Source organism: Myotis yumanensis, unplaced genomic scaffold (assembly GCF_028538775.1).
Source record: "Myotis yumanensis isolate MYYU_CA2020_CCGP unplaced genomic scaffold, mMyoYum1.0.hap1 SCAF_12, whole genome shotgun sequence".
Classification (NCBI taxonomy): Eukaryota; Metazoa; Chordata; class Mammalia; order Chiroptera; family Vespertilionidae; genus Myotis; species Myotis yumanensis.
Window position 1 is genome coordinate 18,408,790 of NW_027223763.1, and position 24,137 is coordinate 18,432,926.

Here is a 24,137-nt window from a genome sequence, read left to right on the forward strand (position 1 = left end):
CCCAGCGGCCCCGCCCCCATCGAGCGGCTCCGGGAGGCGGGCCCGGCCGTGGCGCCTGGGCGGGCTCGGGAGGGCGGAGCGGGCGCGCCCCCGCCACACGCACGCCGCGCGCGCCCGCGCCCAGCTCCCGGGTGACTATAAAGGGAAGGCGGTCTGCGTGCCGGCCAGCTCAGTCCGCAGCTTTTCATCTACTTCCATCGCTCCCTCCGGTCGCTGGTCAGACCTCAGCCGCCAAAATGGTGAAGCAGATCGAGAGCAAGGTATGCGCAAGGCCAGGGCGCGGCGCGCGGCCTCCGTGGCCCGGGAAGGCGCTGGGCTGGAGGGGGGCAGGCCGCCGCTCCGCATCCCGGGGGAAGGGGACGCGGCGGCTCGGCCTGGGGCTGCTAGAAGCCCGGGCCTGGGCGCGCTCTAGGCGCCCGAGCATGCCCTGGGGGACGGGAGGAGAGGGACGGGAGCCCCCTGGAGGGCAGGGTCGGGGTGCCCAGTGAGCTGGGGGAAATGCACGCGCGCGTGGAGTGTACGGGCGGCCCCTCACTGCGCTTCCTGCACCACCCCTGTCTGGGAACTCTCGCTTGGGGGCAGGGAGTCTACTCTTGGCCCCCTATGTATCCGGATACGCGCCCGGGCCGGGAAATGGAGGGCTCTTTGGAGAACACCGGGGTTGCTGGCCGCCACACCCTCCCCGGGGAGTGGCGTGATCCACACGCGCTGGTGGGGTGGGCTTCCATAGGAGCGGATCCGGGATGGAGACCCCCGGCTGCCTCCACCTGGTGCTGTGCCCCAGACGTGACGCGGGCTGTACCCTCGCAAAGGGGGGGGGGGGGTGGTTCCGGGCCGGAGACCCCGCTGCCCTTCCTCGGGGGCCTGATACCGGCCCCGAAGCCCCAGGGGCTCAGGTGCCCGCATGGAAGGGAGGTCCGGGCCGCGCCCTCGGGGCTCCTCCTCCTGCGGCGTGGGGCGTGTTTCCGGCAGCGCTGGCTTTGGAATGACTCAGTCCCCAAAGCTGGGCCCAGGGACCTCCGCTGCCCTGCCCGTCTGTGTGATTCACCCACTGTCGGTGGCTCTCGCTGGAGCCAGGAATGCCCCTGGGAGCAGCTTTCGGGTACCCAGACGGTGGGTCCATCCTTTTAGGATGTTCCAGGCAAAAAAGTTACTGTGAGACAGATACCCTCCCGCCTGGAAAACTCAAGAGCCTCACATAGCATCCGGTATACTGTAGCCACTCCAGAAATGTTTGTTAAATGCAGATTCAGAAAAGTGACTGGGAGAGAATTGAGGCCGCCCGAACAGTGCGAGAACCTCAAGCATTTACCCCGCGATGTTCCCACCCCAGTGAAGCTACCCACAGGCGGGCCCGCGCCCACCTTGAGTGCCCTGGACCCTTTAGATGCCGGGGCGGGCTTCGAGAACCTCTCTTTTTTTTTTTTTTCTGTAATGGTCCCTTACCTTGTTGTCACTCTTAGAACCAGAAAATATATATGTGATCGTTGTAGAGAGGGATTTGCTATGTCCTACAAGCCACAAAGTAATTGAGATTATGTTATGTCTATATGCTATTTTGTTTCGGAGCTTTTATTTTCCTAATTTAGCCTGAACGGTTTACATGTAATCAGAAGCTTTTTGTAGCCATGCCCGTATCTGAACACACTGCTGGGCATTGAGGCAGTTTTTGTGGCTTCGGTGACTGTTTTGTTCATAACGCCCTGTGCTGGGCTTAGGGGCTGGAGTGCAGCGATTGGGTTAAGGGGTGGGAACCTTGAAGGCCTGTAATTACCACAAGAAGCATGTGAGTGCCCCTCCCTTTCCTTTCATCGCTGACTTTCCCGCATAACTTTGGCCAGATCCTTAGTAAGAACATTCTCATTCTCATTGGAATTTCTTTGATTGATTACTAGTGACTGACTGACTTTTCTTCGCCCACATGTGTTGATGGGCTATTTGTAGTCTATTATCTGCTTGTCCTTAATGATTTTATTTTCCTATTGGGATTCATTTTTTTAAATTGTGAGCATTTATATTAAAATCAGCAGCCTTCTCATTTGTTGAAAGCAGAGGTCCTTAATATTTTTGTTCTGCATACTTTTATTTAATACCTACTGAATGAGAAACATCAGCTTACGGCGTGGGGGGTTTCGTCCAGGGTCTGGCCACCTCGGTATAACCTAACAGGTGAGCACCCATGAAAGGAGTGGAAAGACTTTGAGGGGTCTAGATTAGTAGTCTCAGAATCTGTACAGCACAGACAGAAAACTGAGTGATTCCGGGAGCACACCTTTCAGTTTTTCCGTTTTCATGGTCCTATTTATGGCACCCTCCTCCCCTAATCAGTGAGATGGAGAAGGGTGGTAAGAAATTTGTTCCTCAAAGAAGCACTACATTAGTCTCTGATAATCAGTGGATCCTCAGATTTATAATCCAGAGTCATTAGTCAAAAAGTAAACTAATTCAGCCCTGGCCGGTTTGGCTCAGTGGATAGAGCGTTGGCCTGCGGACTGAATGGTCCCAGGTTCGATCCCGGCCAGGGGCATGTACCTTGGTTGCGGGCACATCCCCGGTCGGGGGTGTGCAGGGGGCAGCTGGTCGGTGTTTCTCTCTCATCGATGTTTCCGGCTCTCTGTCCCTCTCCCTTCCTCTCTGTAAAAGGTCAATACATTATATTAAAAGGGAAAAAAAAAGTGAAGTAATTCTAATGTTACTTGTAAATATTAAATACACTTGAGATTTTCGTGTTGGTGGACCTGGTGCCATTGGCTTTCCAGAACAGCGCTTCCTGGGGTGTTGGTAGCTTGGAGCCACCGGGATCTATTTCAGATACAATTGGGATAATTCCATGAGGAAGAAATCACAGCTTCTTTTCTTCATTTTCATTATTGTTGTTTTTTAAAGAATAACAGCTGCCATTTATCGAACACAGGCACTTTGCTAAATGCTTTACAAACTACTCTTGTGCTTTTATTATCTGTGGAATGGTTGTGTTTAGGGAAAGAGATGCTAGACTCTGCTTCTATTTATGTACCCAACCTAACTTCTTTTTAAAATAATTGTGTCAGGCCCTGTAGTTAGAGTGCCCAAGCGCGGAAGGGTCTCAGGTTCGATTCCCAGTCCACCAGGGCACACCTGGTTTCCAGGTTCAAACCCCCATCTCTGACCCACTAGGGGGTTATGCAGGAGGCAACCAGTTGATGTGTCTCTCTCACATTGATGTCTTTGTTTCTCCCTCTCCTTTTTTTTTTTGTTTTGTTCATCCTCACCCCAGGATATTTTTCCATTGATTTTTAGGGAGAGTGGAAGAGAGAGGGAAAGACCCAGAGAAACATTGATGTAAGAGAAACATATCGATTGGTTGCCTCCTGCATGTGCCCTGACCAGGGCTCTGGGTCAGGGAGGAGCCTGCAACCGAGGAGGTGCATGCCGTTGACTGGAATCGAACCTGGGACCCTGGGATCCATTGAGCCAAAGGGGCTAGGGTATCTCCCTCCCTCCTTCCCTCCCTCTCTCCCTCCCTCCCCTCCTTCCTTCCTCCCTCCCTCCCTCCCTCTCTCTCTCTAAAAAATCAATGGACAAAATATCCTTGGGTGAGGATTTAAAAAAAAAATTAAAATATTTGTCAGTGAAGAGGACCTTTAATCTTCATTTTTAGTTTCTGGTATCTAGGGATTGTGGTTTGCTTCTTAAGTAATTTTGAATCATTTTCAAACTGATATCTGCTTTAGGTAAATTTTAAATATCTGGAGATGAGAAATGGTTGTGAAGTCTACACATACCAGGCTCTAACTCAGGTTCATTTGAGCCCAAAGTTCCTATTGCGTGCCTTTTTCTTTTCAGAGTTTTAGGTACTTTTGCTGGAATTTGATTCTGAGTTGTTTGGGGGAATTCCTTGAGAATGTTTGAAATAATATTCTATGTTGAAAGTAATCTTACCAAGTATTTACTGAGAGCCAGCCATGTTCACAAAACAATATACAGTCGACCCTTGTATAGCATAGGGGTTAGGGACATCAACCTCCACACAATTGAAAATGTGGGTAGAACTTTTGATTCCCTGCAAATAGCCTACTGTTGACCAAAAACCTTACAGATAGAGCTGACAGTCAGCTAACACATGTTATATGTATTGTACACTGGATTCTTAACCACAAAGTAAGCTAGAGAAAAGAAAATGACAAGGAAGAGAGAATACATTTACAGTGCTGTCTGTACTTATTGAAAATCTATAAATCGCCGAATCTGGTTTGGCTCAGTGGATGGAGCATCGGCCTGCGGACTGAGGGGGTCCCAGATTCGATTCCGGTCATGTGCCTGGGTTGCAGGCGCATCCCCGGTGGGGGATGTGCAGGAGGCGGCTGATCGATGTTTCTCTCTCATCGATGTTTCTGACTCTATCTCTCTCCCTTCCTCTCTGTAAAAAATCAATAAAATTTATAAAAAAAAAAAAAAAAAAAAGAAAATCTATAAATGGGCCCACGTACTTCAAACGTGTGTTGTTCAAGGGCCCACTGTATTCGTCTGACCAGCCAGTGTCATTTTGATTTGTTTCCTGTCCTATCTGGATCTTGCCTGTTTAGAATGGCTCCTTTGACCTTCTAAAAATTTAATCTGGACAAGTCAGTGGTGATTTGGCAATGTAATTTCTATAATTCTTTATTTTGGAGGGGGAGGTGGAGAAATTTGTTGTTCCACTCATTTATGCATTCATGGGTTGATTCTTGTATGTGCCCTGACCAGGGATGGAACCTGCCATCTTGGCATATCAGGATGGCGCTCTAACCAACTGCACTACCCAGCTAGGGCCAGTTTCTGTCATTCTAACTTGACGCTCCCACAGACCCCCCCAAAGGTAGGGGGACAGTTTGTACCTGCATAACTGAAAAGGGTACATAAGTAATGACATGCCATTCTCGAAACACCATTTGTGAATTATTTCCCCAAAAAGTAGAAATTAGAAATCTAGAGATGTAACTGCTTCAGGGGAATTCACTCGAGGTTTTAATGGTGACTCATTTACTTTCCCTTTCAACTGGACCAGATCTAATCTGATTCTTAGCTGTCAAAGGAGGGGAACGTTAGTTTTTCATTAAACCAGTGTGATCCGCATTTTCTCCTTGAAGAAAACCTAGACTTTAGATGTAGATGTTTGTGTTTTGATTTCTCTTCGTTGCCCTGGTTTTGATCAGCACTGACTGACTAATTGTGGTTAAAATGAGTGTCTTAACTGAAAGGTTAGGTTCCCAGGGTTACAGTATCAAGACCATCAGTAAATTATTCACGGAGGTTGGTGGTAAGGGATTTCTTGGTCATTTCTGCTCCTGGCATTTTATTTAACGTGCATTCCTTAGGAGGAACTAGAACTGGCTTTCATCTGGTCAACAATGAGGGCAGAGTTTTGAGATAAAGGGCAGAAGTCAACCATACATAGTTCTGATCTGAACTCTGGAAACTCCGTTAAAAAGAATACAAGGAAATATGCTTCGTGTCGCCAGTGATTGGAGGAGGTTACTTTTCCTTTCTTTTGCTTTTGGAAAGTTCCACCATAGGAAATATTAATTTAATGAAAAAAGTGTTAGATTAAAAGAAACAAACTTGTGTTGTAGATAGCAAAATTCTGTGTCTTTGTGACTTAATTCAGGTGATCCCCTTTCACCAGTTAAGCATTTAGTAAATGTGTCCAAAGTACAGCAGAACCTGGTTTCTCGAACATCTCCCATCTCGAACAATTTCGCTTCTCAACCTGACAACCCTTTCATGCTGATACCTGTATGATGAGTCACACATCTCTCCGGTGACAGACAGACAAAGGAGAAATTGCACAAATATCAGTCAGTTTACTACTGTTAAGATATCAGGATATTGTGCTGTGAATATTTTCGTGGTTTTTTTGCTTTTGTTGCTGCTTATAATTTGTAAAATTTTCATTTTTACTGTACATTTACTTTTTGTTAAATTTTCACTTACACTTCATGTCCTTTTTGTATTTAAGGTATTTGTTTATAGATTAAACAGAGTAGACGTATACTGTATATTAGAAAGGTTAAAATGGGGGTCTGGAATGGATTGATTCGCTTTACATTATTTCTAATGGGGAAAAAATGATTCGCTTTTCGAACAGCCTTCCGGAACAAATTAAGTTTGAGAAACAAGGTTACACTGTACCTGGATTTGATGTGGAAACATTTTTAATACAAATGTCTATTTTTTCCTTAGTTTGGATATAGATTGACTAATATTTTATAAAATATTTGTAGACACATGAATATTGATACACACTGTACACATACTTGTTTCATCTTATCAAGCAATATTACAAACAACACCAAAGGATTTTTTTTGTTTTTCAAGAAGTTTCTTTGGATTTTTCTATTAAAAGACAGGTTTTGCTTCCAGGACCTCTGAATTGTGCTTTGTGTCACATTTTGTCAGGTTTTACTGGGGCCTTTTAACACACGCCTTTCTTTTTCCCCTAGTATGCTTTCCAGGAAGCCTTGAACAGTGCAGGAGATAAGCTGGTCGTCGTTGACTTCTCCGCTGCGTGGTGTGGGCCTTGCAAGATGATCAAGCCCTTCTTTCATGTGAGCATTAAACACCTTCTGCTTTGTAAGAGATTTGTGTTCTTTGGGTTGGTGGTCATGACCCTAGGGAAAAAAACAGAGTTTGTGGGTTGGTTGTTGTCTGATCTTTGGTCTAAAAGTAATAATGTAACAACCTAAATAAGTTAGCTTTGACATTGAAGATAACCTTTAAAAGCTAATTCGGTTGTCTTAAATCAGCGGTTCTCAACCTGTGGGTCGCAACCTCTTTGGCGGTCGAATGACCCTTTCACAGGGGTAGCCTAAGACCATCCTGCATATCAGATATTTATATTACGATTCATAACAGTAGCAACATTACAGTTATGAAGTAGCAACGAAAATAATTTTATGGTTGGGTCACAACATGAGGAACTGTATTTAAAGGGCCAGAAGGTTGAGAACCACTCTTAAATGGTTTTGCTTTAGTTCATTTTGAAACATGGGCCCCGCTCTCTCTGAAATTGGGGCCTCGAGTTATTTTAGTCTAGGAAGAATTTGATTCAGAGAAAATATATGTCCTTTATGCTTACCCTTGTCCCTAGACTAAATTTTGGCATCTTTTATTATATTTTCGTTTAAGAAGGTTGGGTATTAACTGCCATTAACAAGTTCTAATTCTTTGTGTATTTTTCAATTAAAATGTTCCAGTCCCTCTCTGAAAAGTATTCCAATGTGGTGTTCCTTGAAATAGATGTGGATGACTGTCAGGTACGTGGCTGGAAATCTGGAATGCTACTTAGCGAAACTGTTTTCTTTTGAAAGAATAGGTAATTGTGCCAACTATGAGCTTAATCCCAGATATCAGGAGGTATATGTATCCTAAAATAAGCATAAAAATAGATAGTTGAGGCTTCAGTACTTTACTTCCCAGTTATTTACCTTCTAAAAACCTTTATATTCTACCTAACACTATAGAGTTGATGGTTATCACCAAATGTGGAGACCACTTTTAAGGTTCTTGTGAAGTAATGACATGAGAAAGTATATTCACACACTTATTCTAGTCTTAGTTGATTTTGGTCAATTAGAAAACCCAACGGTTTTAAAGGAAAAAAACCAAGTTGCCCAGTAGAGAGCTGAGAGAATGATTAAGGGGAAGATTCCAGGTTGGTTGAATTAACAAATGCTTGTTTAGCACTTTATGGGCCAGGCACTGTTCTTACAAGTATTGATTCATTTAAATCCTGGTGTTACCACCCCATTTTACAGAGGAGAAAAACAGAGGTGTGAGGTGGTTTATGGAGGTGCAGTGGCAGAGCCTGGGTTTAAAATGAGGTCGGCTGGCTTCCCAGCCCTTGCTCTTCCCCACCAGAGGCCGCTCTGTGGTGTGGTGTGTGCAGATCAGGTTCCCAGCACGGACCGTGCCTCTCACACAGCCGACTGAACAGGAAGAGCCAGCTAAGGCGTCTCACTGGGCGCTCTTTAGAGATAGGTGGGCATTTCCCCCTGCCCCAGTGGGCAGGAGGGGTCTAGGCTATGATGTGGCAGCAGAGGCGCTAGACCTTGGTCCCAGTCCTGGCTCAGTGACTTCTGCTTCAGGCTAATCCTTCTTCCTTGAGCCTTGGTTTTTCGCTATGGTCAGATGTTAATCCTTGCCCCGTCAGCTGGCCAAAGTTGCATATTCATTGAGCAACTATGGAATGTACTAAAGGGTCGATAAAAGTGGGTACAGGGTTATACTTTCTAAATCTGTGAGGACCTTCCCACAGCACATTCACCAACTCCACACGCGTCCCTTCACTCACAGTCCATTCTCTGCTGGGCCTGCTGGGCACAGCCTTGCCTTTTGTAGCTGATGGAACTAGCTGCAGGCTTCACATCTTTTCCAGGAACCCTTCTCCAGCTACCCCCTTTTATGCCCAGACTAGGTTAGTTTCCCTTCCTCTGTCCCCATGGTATCCTCGGCCCCTTTTCCTCTTGCATTTACGGTTGTGGAATGGGGTGGATCCTCTACCTAGTAGACTGCCTGCTTTCTCCCCCAGCTCTGTCGCCTGTGAGCTGTACAGGCTCGGTTATCTTGTCTGTGCCTCAGTTTGATCCTCTGTAAAATGGAAATGTTAACGTAACATCATAGGATAGTCATCAGGGCTAAATGAGATAACTCCCAGAAAGTGCTTAGAACAATACCTGGCACATGTGAAACATTCACTGAACCTTTCTAATGGCCTCGTTGTGTCTCTCCTTGACTGTTAGTCTCTTTCTTCACTAAGCACACTTTCCTGGCAGGCAGTAGGTATAAAAAGAATGGTTGTCAAGCTATTGTTCTGATGTGTTGCATAGTTTTAGGAAAAAAAGAATTGAGAGTAGATAGTATGTGTTCAGTTAAAAACAGGGAGCAAGGGTTTTTTCCAACTTAAAGTCTTTAGAGAAACTTCTGGTGCGGACCCTGTCAGATAGCAACTGAATACATTTTTATTGGAAAGCAATACCATGTGCTAGATGTTGTGGGAAGCTCTGCATGCGTTAGGTCAGTGGTCGGCAAACTGCGGCTCGCGAGCCACATGCGGCTCTTGGGCCCCTTGAGTGTGGCTCTTCCACAGAATACCAGCTTCTGCGCATTGGCCACGAAGTTTTAATCGCACTGTACGTGCGCGCCCGCACGTGGTATTTTGTGGAAGAGCCACACTCAAGAGACCAAAGAGCCGCGTGTGGCTCTCGAGCCGCAGTTTGCCAACCACGGTGTTAGGTCACTTAATCCTCACAGAAACGATGAGAACAGCTTAGCATCCCCATGAAGCGATAGTGGACTGTAGCACAGAGGGGTTAATCAAGCAAGAGTTGGGGGGCGCGAGGGGGGCGCATTGAGCCCTGCCCCCTGCTGGTTCGAGGCCCAGCGCTCTTACCGCCTCCGGGGCGCAGATGTGCAGAGCAGGCAGGACTGCTGTGCGCCTGAGCTGCTCGTCCGCGTCTGGTTGGCATACTCATCACCCTGAGAGTTTCCAAACCTTGAAGTGCCCCACTCACACACTGGGGGCCTTCCACTTTGCGTCCCTGTTCTAAAGATCGAATACCTTTAATGGTGGCTATTACAACCACCTAAATAGCCTTATCTGTTGCAGAGGTAAAAGTTGAACTAATTCCAGAACCCTTTGATCACCACATACACATAGCTGCAGTCTCTGTCAGCTCCTACTCACCTGGTCATTCCAACAAAAAGCAGTTCCTTAAACAGTCAGTGAGTGGTTTCGCCATGGAATTCATGAATTACGTGAGTGGGTCTTCTGGTTGCTTGGAAACTAGGTAAAACCATCACCTCATTTCAACTCTAAAAGAATACAGATAAAGGGTAAAAATTACATCAGTCTCATTTCTGAACATTAGATCCTATCATTCAATAGATGGAATGTTTAATAACTGAATTAGTTTTTAAAATTTATATACAGGTCGCTCCCGACCATGAACGTCAGACCTAGGGTAATTTACACATTTATAATGTCTTTGGAGCAAGCAGCATACAGTTTTGAAAGAAGGCTCTATAAAGCCTAGGATAGGAAGAAGTGATCGTTCGGTGTAATAGAGTCACATGGGCAGTTAGGAGGCATGGACACGTAATGTGGTGCACAAGGAAAACTTGGTATTCACAGAGAAGTGCGAGTTCTCGCCCTTTGGGAATGATGGCCTCCCCTCTCTCTGCGGGGCATGGTACTTCGGTAAATTAAAACAAGAAACAAGTGAGTTAGCCCTGAGAGTTCTGTAACATTTTAGAACAGCCAGAAATGAGTTAATAATAGAACTGACAAAAGCAGGTCTAAAGTTATTGCGCTATATGGAGTGTAAGCCAGAAGCTAATAAAAATCAGAGACTGGGTCAAGCTGTAGGGATGGAGAACAGGTCGGTTGTTGCTAGCGGGTGGGGTGAGCGGAGGGTTTGACTACAAAGGAGCTCCCCAAGGGAATTTGGGGGGAGAGGGAATAGTTTTATGTCCTGGTTTTGGTGGTGTTTATATGACTTGTCCATACACACACCCCCAAAGTGAATTTTACTGTAAGTTTACAGTTCCAGATTGTTCACCAAAAAGAAACACACATACACACACACACGACAGGAAGAGGAGGTGTTATTGGGGAGTAGGCTGGCTTTTCATTTCTAAGAGGGAAGTGATAAGAATGTTTTCAAAACCTCGGAGGTAGCTACTTAGTTTTTAAGTGCGCATAACTTTGCAATCACTACAGAAATAGCAAACCAGTCCATAGAACAAGAAGAAAACAGAAGTGATAAAAGTAAAACATTAACTTTGGATAGCAAAGGTCAAGTCCATAGAGGATTTTGATAGGAATACTATGTTCCTGCAATATTGACTCAGTACTATTAAAATGTCAGACTCCCGAATTGGTCTGACTCCGTGGTCGGCAAACTGCGGCTCACGAGCCACAAGGGGCTCTTTGGCCCCTTGAGTGTGGCTCTTCCTAAGCCTTAGGAGTACCCTAATTAAGTTAATAACAATGTACCTACCTATATAGTTTAAGTTTAAAAAATTTGGCTCTCAAAAGAAATTTCAATCGTTGTACTGTTGATATTTGGCTCTGTTGACTAATGAATTTGCCGACCACTGGTCTAACTCAATCTGACATCTTGGGGAGATTGACCGTGACATTCTGAAATAATGTGGCCAGGGAAATCCCATGACAGTTCCTTGGTTTCCGAGATCTGGATCTGAGGGCCCTGCTTGCACGGTTTTGCTGCTCAGGGGCTGTGAGGTCCTTTTCTTACCTGATCCTCTTTTGAGTGCCAAGCGGGCACTGTCCAACCCTTACCAGCCTTCTTCACCTGAAACACTTGTCCAAACAAGACTATTTTCATGGCATTTCCCTCCAAACCTTATATGAACAGAGTATTGTGTTAAAAGTTCCTGTGACAGCCAAAACCGGTTTGGCTCAGTGGATAGAGCATCAGCCTGAGGACTGAAGGGTCCCAGGTTCGATTCCGGTCAGGGGCATCTACCCGGGTTGCGGGCACATCCCCAGTGGGAGATGTGCAGGAGGCAGCTGATCGATGTTTCTCTCTCATCGATGTTTCTAACTCTCTCTCTCCCTTCCTCTCTGTAAAAAATCAATAAAATATATTTTTAAAAAAAAAAAAGTTCCTGTGACAAAACTGAAGAATGCTTGATGGCCTTTGAGCTGCAGAAAAATCTTAGATGTGGGAAGAGCCGCATCTGGGAGAAGGAAGATAGGCACCCACCAGCCCGATTTATGGTGTTTTGAGTTTGCCCATTTGTCTCAAAGCTGGGTGGCCCACAAAGGTTCTACCATTAGCGTTAGATGGGCCTCAACCTTGTAGTGCCCTTCAGGTGATTCTGATCATGCAGCCGGGTTTGAGAACTGGCAAGTAAAATTTTAATTAAAAACATAAACAAGAACCAGTGCGTGCCCCTCTAGATTCCTGTGACATTATTCTTGAACAATTTTTTCACAATTTTCTCTTTCTCACACACTCGTCTTTAGCTTTTATGATCATCATCTCTGTACCCCATTCCCATAATAATCTGGAAAAAGTAGGAGCAAAGATAGAGGTGCTAATTCTGAGGAATAGTTGGGATTATAACCCTGAGTACAGTTAAAGAATTTGTTGCTTTATGAGATTCATGAAATAGCCAATATCTAGTAATTGGACTAAAGAGCTTATTGAATCACCGGATAGTATCTGATACAAGTTGCATTCTGTTCCTTCCTTGGTGCCCCTCTGAGGAGAGTACATATTAGTAAGAATTTTAATTGAGAATATAACTAGGGTTTTGTGTTACCATTATATTCATGGTCGATTTTCATGCGTTAAATAAAGGCCTAATGCTGAGATATGGAGTATACAACAGAAAAAAGAATCCGGTTTTGGATTCTGTGCTTCTGTCAAAGTTCAATACTAAGTTTTATTTTTATTCTCTCTCCAACTACCCCCCTCCTCCCCCCAACCCAGGATGTTGCTGCAGAGTGTGAAGTGAAATGCATGCCAACCTTCCAGTTTTTTAAAAAAGGACAAAAGGTAGGCACATCTGACCTTGAAGAAAGCTGAGTAATAGAAGAACATGATATAATGAGGAAACGGAAGTTACTTATTCTTTCATACTGAGAAGCATGTCCCCATTGTTTGCTTTTAAGAACTACTTAAATAGGTCACTCTTCATTGACTGGGGTACATAATGTGACATCTAATTCAAAATTGATCTTTGCTAGACCCAGTCACTAAATCTGTGATTGGTACTTCATGTTCTATAACAAAGTACATTTGTCTTTGTTAAGAGGTATTTGAGTCTTTTGCCTGTTCTTGAGGGGCTATTTTCTCTTAGTTTTTAACTTAAAACTGTGTTTTCCAAGGTCTTATTTTTGAATAAGATTATACCTCTCCTTTGCCTCCAGTTTTCCCCCATTCTGTGATCATGTCTTAAGCACAAAGTAGAGATAACAGTGCTGCCATCTAATGTCAATTCAATATTTTCTTAACAGGTGGGTGAGTTTTCTGGAGCTAATAAGGAAAAACTCGAAGCCACCATCAATGAATTCATTTAATCATCTTAACCAGCCATTGGCTCTTGTAATTTTTTTTTATTTACAAAAAAAAGAAGATAGATCAAGTATAGAGACTATATACTCAACTACCATCTGATTATAAATGACAATAAAATATTAATTCTACCCTTTTTAAAACTGTCTGGTGTCTTGACTAGCTTGCAAAATAAATGAAAAGTGGCCAATTAGAAGGTATTTAGAGTCCTAATTATTTCCACATATTTTTTATCACTTTTTAGTAACCTTGTAGGCCACTGATTGCGTTAAGATTTTTCTTTTGTATTATTACTACTTTGGTGTATTTCTAGGGAAATCTTGTTGAGGGCAGTGTAGGTAATAGATTAGTATTTTTAAATTTTATTATTGTTTCATTCTTATGAACAGAGAAAATAGCATTCTCTATTTCTGCAGTCAAATCCCCTGTGCTCTGAATGATCAGCGTGATCCAAACTAATGACCACCCAGGAAGGAATTGTTTCTCTGGTTTGAGATTCCTGTCCCACAAGGTCCCGTGAGCTTCACTGACTCCTGTTATATCAATTAGGAATTCTTCATGGGCAGTTCACAAGGGGATGAATTCCTGCAAACATTCCCATGGAAACTGTGATTCCCTCAAAGTAGCTAAGAAAATAGTTTTGTAGGGTAGATAGAAGTTCCAACCTGAGTGGTAAAGTCTGTGGGAGTGACTATTTCATTCAAAAACAGGCAGTGTTTTAGAGACAGCAAAGTGCAGAGAGAATACTTGAAGTTTTAAAATGTTTACAGTGATTGAAAAATCATAGTTTTAATCATATACCCCACATCATCCTTAATTAATCGTTGCCTCCAAAAAGGTGAGTATATAAACTCCGTTTTCCAGCGAGAAAACCGGCAAAGAGGTGAAGTACTTTCCCCAGCATCACACTGGTCGGAGGAACTGAGATTCCAACCAAGGGTGTCCGGAGCCCGTGTACTTGGCTCTCTACTGCCTCTCAGTGCAACAGTCTGAATAAACAGTAAAACGATGGTTTCAAAGATCCTGGCTTAAGATACCCTTCCCAGAGATCACATGGGATCTGATAACGGGAACGAAAGATAGGAATTTTATACAAGATCAAAACAAGCACATGGACACCGTCATTGAGAATAAGAGCCTGGCTTTGGATGGAGCGGTTGGGGCAGGGTTCTGGGAGGTGACTGAGACCCGGTTAGTGAAAAGGACTAACCTGCAGAGTTCCGTTAGAAAGAGCAGCATGCACAAAGGCCCCGAGTCAAGAACGAGCTTGGTACACTTTAGCCGAAGCAGGAGTTAAAGCTGGATAGAGTGGCAGGGACCAGTTATCTGAGGCCTTCCTTGTTCTACGTGTAACTATAAGCTGTTGAAGGGTAAGCCAGAGCTAAATACCTCCAACAAGAGTTTGTTGGCAGCTGTATGGAAAATGGTTGGGGAAGGGACTGGAATGTCAGGCCTTTGCAGAGATCAAGGCCAGAGATAGTGATGGCTGTGATTGAGGTAGGGGGTAGAGATGAAACCGTCTGTCCAGATCCCGTAACATTTTGGAAAGAATATCCAATAACGTATGGGAGTAGAATTCTAGAATAAATTTCAGCTTTAGGGTTTGAGCAACTTGGTAATTCAAGTTGTAATAGATCAGCGGTTCTCAACCTGTGGGTCTCGACCCCTTTGGGGGTCGAATGACCCTTTCACAGGGGTCGCCTAAGACCATCGGAAAACACATATATAATTACATACTGTTTTTGTGATGAAATATGCTTTAATTATGTTCAATTTGTAACAATGAAATTGGGGGTCTCCACAACATGAGGAACTGTATTAAAGGGTCGCAGCATTAGGAAGGTTGAGAACCGCTGTAATAGATGAAGATTGGAAGAAGAGGTCACGTTCTCTGGACGTGTGAAGACGAATGCTTCAGTGGGGTGTATTCCAATGAAGATGTCCTGCAGGCTGTTGGGTACTAGCCTGGAACTCAGGACAGGCCTTGACTGGGGTAGGAATTTAGAAGACATCATGGAGGTGGCACTTCAAAACAGGAATATGTGAGATCACCCAGGAAGAGAATTCTGAGTAAAGAGTGCTCAGTGCTGCCTGACGCACGTCAACATTTAGAGACCAGCAGAGTAGGAACCAACAGGGAAAACTTAGGGGAGCCCAAGGAGGAGGAAAACCAGAAAAGGGCTTTAGTCCCAGAAGTAAAGAGGAAGGGGTGTCAACCATCAAATGTTTGAGAGGAAGGCGACAGGAAGACGAAACAGGTGGTGGCGTGACCAAGAGGTTCTATGGAGCGATCGGGATGGAAGCCAGGTGGGTGGGACCTGGAGAGAGGGGTCAGAAATGACCCGGAAGTCACACTTTCCGTTTCTATCCTAAAAGAAATAACATTCGTGAAGAAAAACATCCAAGGATAAATTATTGCAGGACAAAATTGGATCTCCATCAATAAAAAAAATGGTTAAATTCGAGAAGATAATCCTTTCAAGGTATTACAGAATAGGAGCTATTACTACTAAAATAGGAAAATCTCAGTGACTGTGAAATAAAGCAAGTTGCAAAACTCTTAATTCAGAACTGTATGATTTCATTTGCATAAACCACAAGACTTGCTGTCTGTCTCTATAGGTAAATCTGCATGTAACTTAACAGGAAAATGTCTCCAAGGAAACATGTCTAATCACAGCAGTGATTTCTGGACACTTACAAATGAAAATATGATTTTTTAATAGAATGCAAAGAGGGACAAACAGGGCTGTAGAACTCATGAGAAACGTTGCTCCAAAATAGAGCTGAGCGATGGAGTTAAGAGGCATTTTGTCTATAAGACGAGTGTGTTTGCTAGCATGCAAATAGAAATGACAGAGGTAGAGACTGATTTTGCAGGAAAAGGGATACCCGGAAAAGGGAATTCCTTGTGTAGTCAAGAAAAAATGGGACACATGCATATATGCATTACCCATGGACACAGACAAGGGGGGGTGAAGGTCTAGGGCGGGGTGGGGCAGAGGCTGGCTGGGAAAAGGGGCATGTGTAATACTTTCAACGAAGACTAAAAAAGGGGGACTCATGCCCTAACCGGTTTGGCTCAGTGGATAGAGCATCGGCCTACGGACTGAAGGGTCGTGGGTTTGATTCCGGTCAGGGGCATGTACCTTGGTTGCGGGCACATCCCCAGGAGGGGGTGTGCAGGAGGCAGCTGATCGATGTTTTTCTCTCTCATTGATGTTTCTAACTCTCTATTCCTCTCTGTAAAAAAATCAATAAAATATATTTTTAAAAGGGGGGGGGGGGGGAGACTCAGCACAGTGGGAGAAGCCGGTCACTGCCTTCATCATAGCCAGTGGAATGAAGATGTGTGCATGAGCACCTAAGTATATGAAGCACATACTAACACACCTAAAGGGAGAAATAGCATACAATAACAGTAGGGAACTCTTAATGCCCCACTTAACATCAATGGATACAGCATCCAGAAAGAAAATCAATAAGGAAACATCAGCCTTAACAGATACACAGAACATTCCATCCAAAAGCAACAGAATACACATTTTTCAAGTCCACATTAACATAATAGATCATATAAAGTCATAACAAATTTGAGAAGACTGAAATCATATCAAGCATCTTTCCCAACCACAATAGTATAAAACTAGAAATCAATTACCAGAAAACTAGAAAATTCACAAATATGTGGAGATTGAACTACATGCCACTGAACAACCAATGGGTCAACAAAGAAAACATATCTTGAGACAAGTGGAAATATAGTATACCAAAACTGACGGGAGGCAGCAAGAGCAGAGGAAAGTTTAAGAGGGAAGTTCACTGTGATAAATGCCTACCTCAAGAAATAAGAAGAATCTCAACCTAATTTTGCACCTCAAGGATCTAAAAAACAAATGAAGCCTAAAGTCGGAAGGAAATAAAGATCCGAGCAGAAACAGAAAAAATAGAGTAAAAATATAATTTAAAAGATCATTGAAACCAAGAGCTGGTTCTCTGAAAAGATAAAATTGACAAACCTTTAACTAGACTCAGCAAGAAAAAAAAAAGAGCACTCAAAATCATAGATGAAAGCGGGTACATTACAATCGATACCACAGAAATACAATTAGAGTAACCTGACCTACAAGAAATGGACAAATTTCTAGCGACATAAAACCTTCCAAAACTAAATCATGAAGAAATAGAACATCTGAGCAGACTGATTACTAGTCAGGAGACTGAATCAGTAATCAAAAACCTCCCAACAAATAAAAGTCCAGGACCAGATGGCTTTTCTGGTGAATTCAACCAAACTTTAAAGAATCCTTCTAAGCCAGTGGTTCTCAACCTTGGCTGCACATTAGAATCACCTGGGAATCTTTTTAAAATCCTGATTTCTGGGCCTCATCCTCCGGAAATTCTGTTTCTTTGTTACTAATGTTGTGGCCCCACCCCATAACAAAGAAACAGAATTTCCGGAGGATGAGGCCCAGAAATCAGGATTTTAAAAAGGTCCCCAGGTGATTCTAATGTGCAGCCAAGGTTGAGAACCACTGGTCTAAGCAATAAAAAGTCATAAAAATAGTTACAGTTATAAAAATAGTCGTGGGGATATAAAGTGCAGCATAGGGAGCATAGTCAATAACTTTGTATGGTGCCAATGGGTGCTAGATTTATCCATAAGATATATAAATGCCTAATCACTGTTATACACCTGAAACTATTATTGTATGCCAACTGTAATCGAACAAATATGCTCATAAGAATCCTTTTCAAACGAATCACTCAATCCATCTCAAGATCTTTCAAAAATGGAAGAAGCAGATAACACTTCCAAACTCATTTTACCAGGCCAGCATTATCCTGATATCAAAACCAGACAAGGATTCCACAAGAAAATTACAGGCCAATATCTGTGATGAACATAGATGTAAAAATCCTCTACAAAATATTAGCAAACAATTCAATAAATCATTAAAAGGATCATAGACCACGATCAAGTAGAATTTATTCCAGAGATGCAAGGGTGATTCAACATCGACAAATCAATCAAGGTGATACACCACATTAATAAAATGAAGGATAAAAATTATCCAATAGCTGCAGAAAAGCCTTTTGACAAAATTCAACATCAATTTATGATAAAAACTTTCAACAAAGTGCACATAGAGAAAACATACCTCACTATAATAAAGCCCATATATGATAACCCCACAGCTAATTTGATATTCAACAGTGAAAAGCTGAAAGCTTTTTAAAAAAATTTCTTTATTAAAAGTATTACAGATTCCCGCCCCCCCCTCCCCCCCATTAATTCCTTCCTCTACACTCCCGCTTCCTATTGTCTGTGTCCATGGGTTATTCATATATGCATATAAGTTCTTTGGTTAATCTCAACCCCTCCCCCAATCCCAAAAAGCTAAAAGCTCTCTAAAATCAGGAACAAAGCAAGGATGCCCACTCCCACCACTTTTATTCAACATAGTGAAAGACCTAGCCAAAACAAATAAGCAACGAGAAATAAAAGGCATCAAAATCAGAAAGGAAGAAGTGAAACTGTTGCTATTTGCAAATAACATGATATCACATAGAGAAAACCCTAAAGACTTCACCAGAAAATTATTAAAATAAATGAATTCAGTAAAGTTGCAGGACAAAATCAATATACAGAAATCTGTTGAGTTTCTATACCCTAATAACAAAATATCAGGAAGAGAAATTAAATAAGCAATTCCATTTACAGTTGCATCAAAAAAGATAAAATACCTAGGAATAAATTTAACCAAGGAGGTGAAAAACATGTACACTGAAAACTATAAGACATTGATGGGAGAAATTGAAGACAAACAAATAAATGGAAAGCTATTCTGTGCTCATGGGCTGGAAGAATTACTATTGCTACACTGTTCATACTACCCAAAGCAAACTACAGATTTAGTGCAATCCCTATCAAAATTCCAATGGCATTTTTCCCCCACAGAAATACAACAAACAGTCCTAAAATGTGTAGAGAACCACAGAAGACCGAGAATGGCCAAAGTAATCTTGAATAAGAATACCAAAGCTGGATGCATCATACTCCCTGGTTTCAAACATAACAAAGATACAGTAATCAAATAGTATGGTATTGGCATAAAAACAGACACAGATCCATGGAACAGAATAGAGGCTCAGAAATAAACCCACACATAAAGATGTATGCAGATTTATTTTTTAAATATATTTTTATTAATTTCAAGAAGGGAGAGAGATAGAAATATCAATGATGAGAGAGAATCATTGATTGGCTGCCTCCTGCATGCCCCCCCTCCCCCCCTGCTACTTGGGATCAAGCCCACAACCCGGGCATGTGCCCTTGACCAGAATAGAACCCCGGGACACTTCAGTCTGCAGGCCGATGCTCTATCCACTGAGCCAAAATGGCTAGGGCGAGATGTATTCAGATTTAAACAGGAATTTGGGTTTGGGGATAGGATGGAATTTCTATCTGATGGTTTCTATATTCTGAAATGGAAATGGGAGGAGAGCAAGTAGACAATTTTAAGGAGAAGGAAGATATGGTGAAATAGTAATCTTCAAAGCGTGGAAGCAGAGCATGGTTTCTAGGCGGGTTGAACGCCCAATGAGACATTTGTTAGGACTCCGAAGCCCCATCCTGTGCTTCTCCAGCCACATTCAGCTACTTCAGCGCAGGCAATCAAAGGTGGGAGTCAGAGCGCAAGCAGGAGTGGGTCTTAGTAGGCAAGTCCAGTAGAGAGAGGATGCAAAAGAGTTGACGACATTTTCAAAGGGCTGATTATACTAAAGCAGTAGAGAACTGAGCCTGGGTAGGTAGAGAGGCAAAGCCAGCAGGAAAAGGCTGGCAGAGAGAAAGACGTGATGGAGACTGGGGATCAGAGGTCTCGACAAGGTCAAAGAAAGGTGGCAGTGGTAGTGGTTGAGCAAGCTAGGAGAAGGTGGACAGAGTGGGATTTAAAAAAAAGATTTTAGAGATCATGCCATTTCCAGGGTAGATAAGAATTCAAGTGACTTTGGAAAAGTAGAGGTGGGGTAGAGGAAGATGGCTGTAACTCGACAGGTCAGGGATCTGAGACCAGGGATTAGATGGGATGCTGAAAAAGAAAATGACAGCAGGAATGGAAAGAGTGAACCATCTTCAGTGAATAGGGCAGTGGCCGGCAAACTGTGGCCCCTTGAGTGTGGCTCTTCCACAAAATACCACAGTGCGATTGAAACTTCGTGGCCACACTCAAAGGGGCCAAAGAGCCGCATGTGGCTCGCGAGCCGCAGTTTGCTGACCACTGGAATAGGGGGACTGGAAGACAGTAGATGATTGCAGTAAGGAGGGTAAGAAGTTGGTATCTATACATATAAAAGCCCAGCAACCAAACAGTGGAACAACCAGAACAACTGGTTGACCAGTTGCTATGATGCATACTGACCACCAGGGGGCAGACGCTCAATGCAGGAGCTGCCCCCTTCTGGTCAGTGCGTTCCCACAGTGGGAGCGCCGCTTGGCTGACTGGGATGAGCAGCTGCTCCCGCAGCAGGAGCAGCCACTAGCAGGCCCATGGTGAGGCTGAGTCTCTGTACCTATAAAATACATGAGGCAATCCAGACTCTGGCCTGACCCCACCAGCTGATGCAGGCCCTTTAAGATGTGTTCTAGAAAGAGCATGGGGAGCTAGCATAGGCAGATGGCAAGAAGGGATATGACTGTGGAACCTTCCCCTGACCCCCCGGGGAGCTTGTCCTGATGGCTGAGGATCCTGGAGCACACATCCAGGACATTCACTGAGTGGCTTTGGGGTGCAAAGCTCTCTTCCAGGTTCCTCCAGAACACAGAACATGCCTTTACTCAATACATTACCCTAAAATATCAGCTCAGACTAATTTCCTCATTAGTCTGCTCACAGGGTGGGTCTACAGCCACTCAGCTGACTGGGATGAGCCACTGTCCCACAGCTGGCAATTCCCGCAGGCCACCCCCCCTACCAGTGCACAAATCTGTGCACCGGGCCTCTAGTAAGGGTATAAATGAGTTTCAGAAGAGTAGATTTTGCAGGAAGGAGAAGTGGTTTGTAAGAGTCATTAGAAGTCAAGCAAAAAAACCAATCACCTTCTGACTCTGGGGTATCTATATATATAAAAGGCTAATATGCAAAGTGTCCCCTCAGGAGTTCTACCAGGAGACAGGGAGTTCAATTGCTCGCTATGACATCTGCTGATCACCAGGGAGTGGCGCAGAACAAAGGGAGGCCCCGGCCGGCAGCAGCCAGCTGGGGAAAGGGGTCCTCGACTGGCAGCCAGAAGGTTCAGCTCTGATTGCGGCCAGGCCTAGGGACCCTACCCATGCACGAATTTTGTGGACTAGGCCTCTAGTGTGGAGTATAAAAGGTTAGGAGGGGGAAACCTTGGGAGATTTCTATTAAGGAAGGAGGTGATGCTCCAAGAACACATTGAAGATGTAGAGAGGGCTCCTGATGTAGATTCCAGCAGGTAATGAAAGAGACTGGGAGGGAGGGAGGAAAGGTGGGGCGGGATTAGGTCAGATGAAGGGCTTGGCTCTCAGTCTTGGCAGCACATTAGAATGCTAATATGTTACAGAGATACACTACACAGTATAATCACACACTAGAGTTGGTCATGGTCCAGCAGAGGAGAAAGATATCAAAACAACTACACATGGCTAGTTGATCGGGTCTTTGAGGTCTCTGGAAACGAAGGAGTAGTTATCCTGCCCAGAAATTCAGAACCCCCTTTGCAAAGGTGACGGGGTTTGATCAAAGCCTAACGGGAAGGGGGCTTAAGTGGCCTCTCGGGATCTTTGGAGAACAGCAAGGATCCACCAGCTGGGATCTGGAGCTGAGCAACAGATGAAGCTGCAAGGAAAGGCTGGGACCTTGAAGACCTTCGAGATCACTTGGCCTCTGGATCCCTATTTTGCGATGTTTCATGTCACGGTCCACGAAGAAAACAACTGAGCAGCCCAGGGGGTTGAAGTGGAAAGGGTTTGGGGACATCAATATGTGGCCTAGTGAAACACTAACATTTTTATTTTAAATCATTTCAATAGGAAGATGAACTAGAAACCATTAGGGAGGATATGATAGAATTTGTATGAAATTCCCAGAGAAACATCCTAATATTTCAATGTGATACTTCAAACTTGTTTCCAAGAACATCACTTCTTTTTAATGTTTAATTGTGAAATACAGAACATATAAAACACACGTGCAAATAAATATATAAGCGGGATGATAATAAATGTGTTATTCTCTGATCTGCTTCTTGCCCTCATCTTTGTAACTTATGAATACCACCCATGTTAACATGCACACGTGTGGTGCATTTGTTTTCCTGGCTGTATAGTATTCCATTATATGGCTACTCCCTACTTTATTCATTCCACTGTTACCGAACTAGGGTTAGGCTCTGTTTTTATTCACGATGTTGCTGTGAAGATTGTTCTCTTTAAAATAAATGCTTGGAGTGGGATCACTGGGTCACAGAGCAGTGCTTCTCAACCAGTAATGTAGGCACTGAAGGCACCTGGAGCCTTAAAATGATTCTGACGCATTAAAATCATAAGACTCTGATTCAGGTCTGAGACCCTCCAGTTTTCAGCTCTCAGGTGACGCCAATGCTGTTGGTCCGTGAACCACACAGTGAGTAGGGCAGGCATGTTCTCAATCTTGCCAGGTATTGCCAGTTTTATAAGGTGCTTACAAGAATAAGAGTTCTTGTTAGGCCACAAACTCAACAATACTTAGTTATCAGGCTTTTACATGTAAATGAAATGAAATCCAATTTAGTGGGCATGTAACCATATTTTGTTTTATTTTGCATTTCTGTGATTGCTGGTGACCTTGGGCAATTTAATATGTTTTTGGCTGCTCAGATTTTCCCTTTTGTGGAAGCACCTGATCAGGACTTTTCCTCTTTTTTCCTATTGCTTGTTCATCCTTTTCTTACTGATTTTTCAGCATTTTTTATCCACTATGGGTACTAGTCATTTACTGATTTTAGGTTGCAAGCATTTTCTAGCTGGTGGCCTAACTTTTCACCCACATTGTGGAGTTTGGTGGTAAACAAGTTCACAACTTTTATACCATTGAACCCTTGGAAGTCAGATAGATAAGTTGCCGTTAGTACCTGGGGACTTTATCTGACGGGTTATGTTTGCTACACACAACAATTTTCAACCAAGTCTTTTAAACTTTCCTCTTTGCATCATAGCTAGCGACCATCAATGAAACCCCAAACTTGAACCCCACAAGTAGGTGATAAATCTTTAAGCAACCGTAACCATCAGCATGGAAATGACATTTAAAAGAGAGAACAGTTACTGTTAAAATGTAATGATGCCAGTCGGTTTCAAATCCATTTTCATGCTTTCCAATCAAATCTTTTCAAATGATACTGCCACTGGTTTTCAGAATACACACGCACCGCTGGAGTCGTCACCCTGGGACCATGCAGAGGGCACACCAGTGACCAGCGGGCTCTGCTGGTCTTTCCACCCACCCCAGCCCGCGTCACCCCCCTTTCCCAGCCGGCCATACCTTAGTGTTGAGTTTCCTGGGCACTTGGGCCCTGTTCTCCTTCTGCACCTCAGTTGGCACCTCGTCTGCAGTGGGCACCGGAGATCACAGGGGCCGGAGGGGAGAGGAGAGCAACCGCCAGCCAGCCCGAGCTACCATCCCAGGAGCTGGGAGCGGGCCTACTCACAGCTGGAGCCCACGGGCCAGGCTGATGGCCAGCGCGCTGATCAGGGTTTCCTGCCACACCTGCCGTCCGCCTGGCTTCTGTGGGACTCAGGCTGGGAAGCTCTGTTCTAGGCAAGAAGAAATCTTAGAATACGTGAAGGCAGGGTGAGAAAGAGCAAGGGAGGCAGTGGGTGAATTAGAGCAATCACTCGCCCTGGTTGCACAGTCAAAACCACTGCGTTTGCTCTAAAATCACATTGGTAGCTGGGGCCTCCTCCCAGAGAGGCTGGGTTCATGCGCTGTGGGCGAGGCGCAGGCGTCCGTCAACATTTGAAAGTTCTCCAGGTGATTTCAAGATACAGCTGGTGATGAGAATCAGTGT

The 24,137-nt window shown here is 44.0% G+C and overlaps 1 protein-coding gene and 1 long non-coding RNA gene across 3 annotated transcripts; one reads left to right on the plus strand and one right to left on the minus strand.

The window, feature by feature from the left end:
* The first annotated feature begins 131 nt into the window (after window positions 1-131).
* Window positions 132-13,207, plus strand: TXN (thioredoxin). Its single transcript, XM_070430920.1, has 5 exons — window positions 132-260; window positions 6,462-6,566; window positions 7,215-7,274; window positions 12,480-12,545; window positions 13,007-13,207. The coding sequence occupies exons 1-5, from the start codon at window positions 237-239 to the stop codon at window positions 13,067-13,069; spliced, it is 318 nt and encodes a 105-aa protein (XP_070287021.1). The 5' UTR covers window positions 132-236; the 3' UTR covers window positions 13,070-13,207.
* Window positions 6,214-23,741, minus strand: LOC139020873 (uncharacterized). 2 transcript variants are annotated; one of them, XR_011473375.1, is made up of 3 exons: window positions 23,612-23,741; window positions 9,704-9,831; window positions 6,214-6,629 (listed from the first exon to the last, which is right to left on the minus strand). It is a non-coding gene; the product is annotated as an uncharacterized lncRNA (long non-coding RNA). The 2 variants fall into 2 exon arrangements; XR_011473374.1 differs by lacking the exon at window positions 23,612-23,741 and adding an exon at window positions 23,396-23,485.
* Window positions 23,742-24,137: the final 396 nt, after the last annotated feature.

Coding starts and splice junctions, on each gene's coding strand:
- TXN (XM_070430920.1), top strand. CDS start 237: ATGGTGAAGCAGATCGAGAGCAAG. Junction 261..6,461: donor TGAAGCAGATCGAGAGCAAG/GTATGCGCAAGG, acceptor TTTTTCCCCTAG/TATGCTTTCCAGGAAGCCTT. Junction 12,546..13,006: donor TTTTTAAAAAAGGACAAAAG/GTAGGCACATCT, acceptor TTTTCTTAACAG/GTGGGTGAGTTTTCTGGAGC.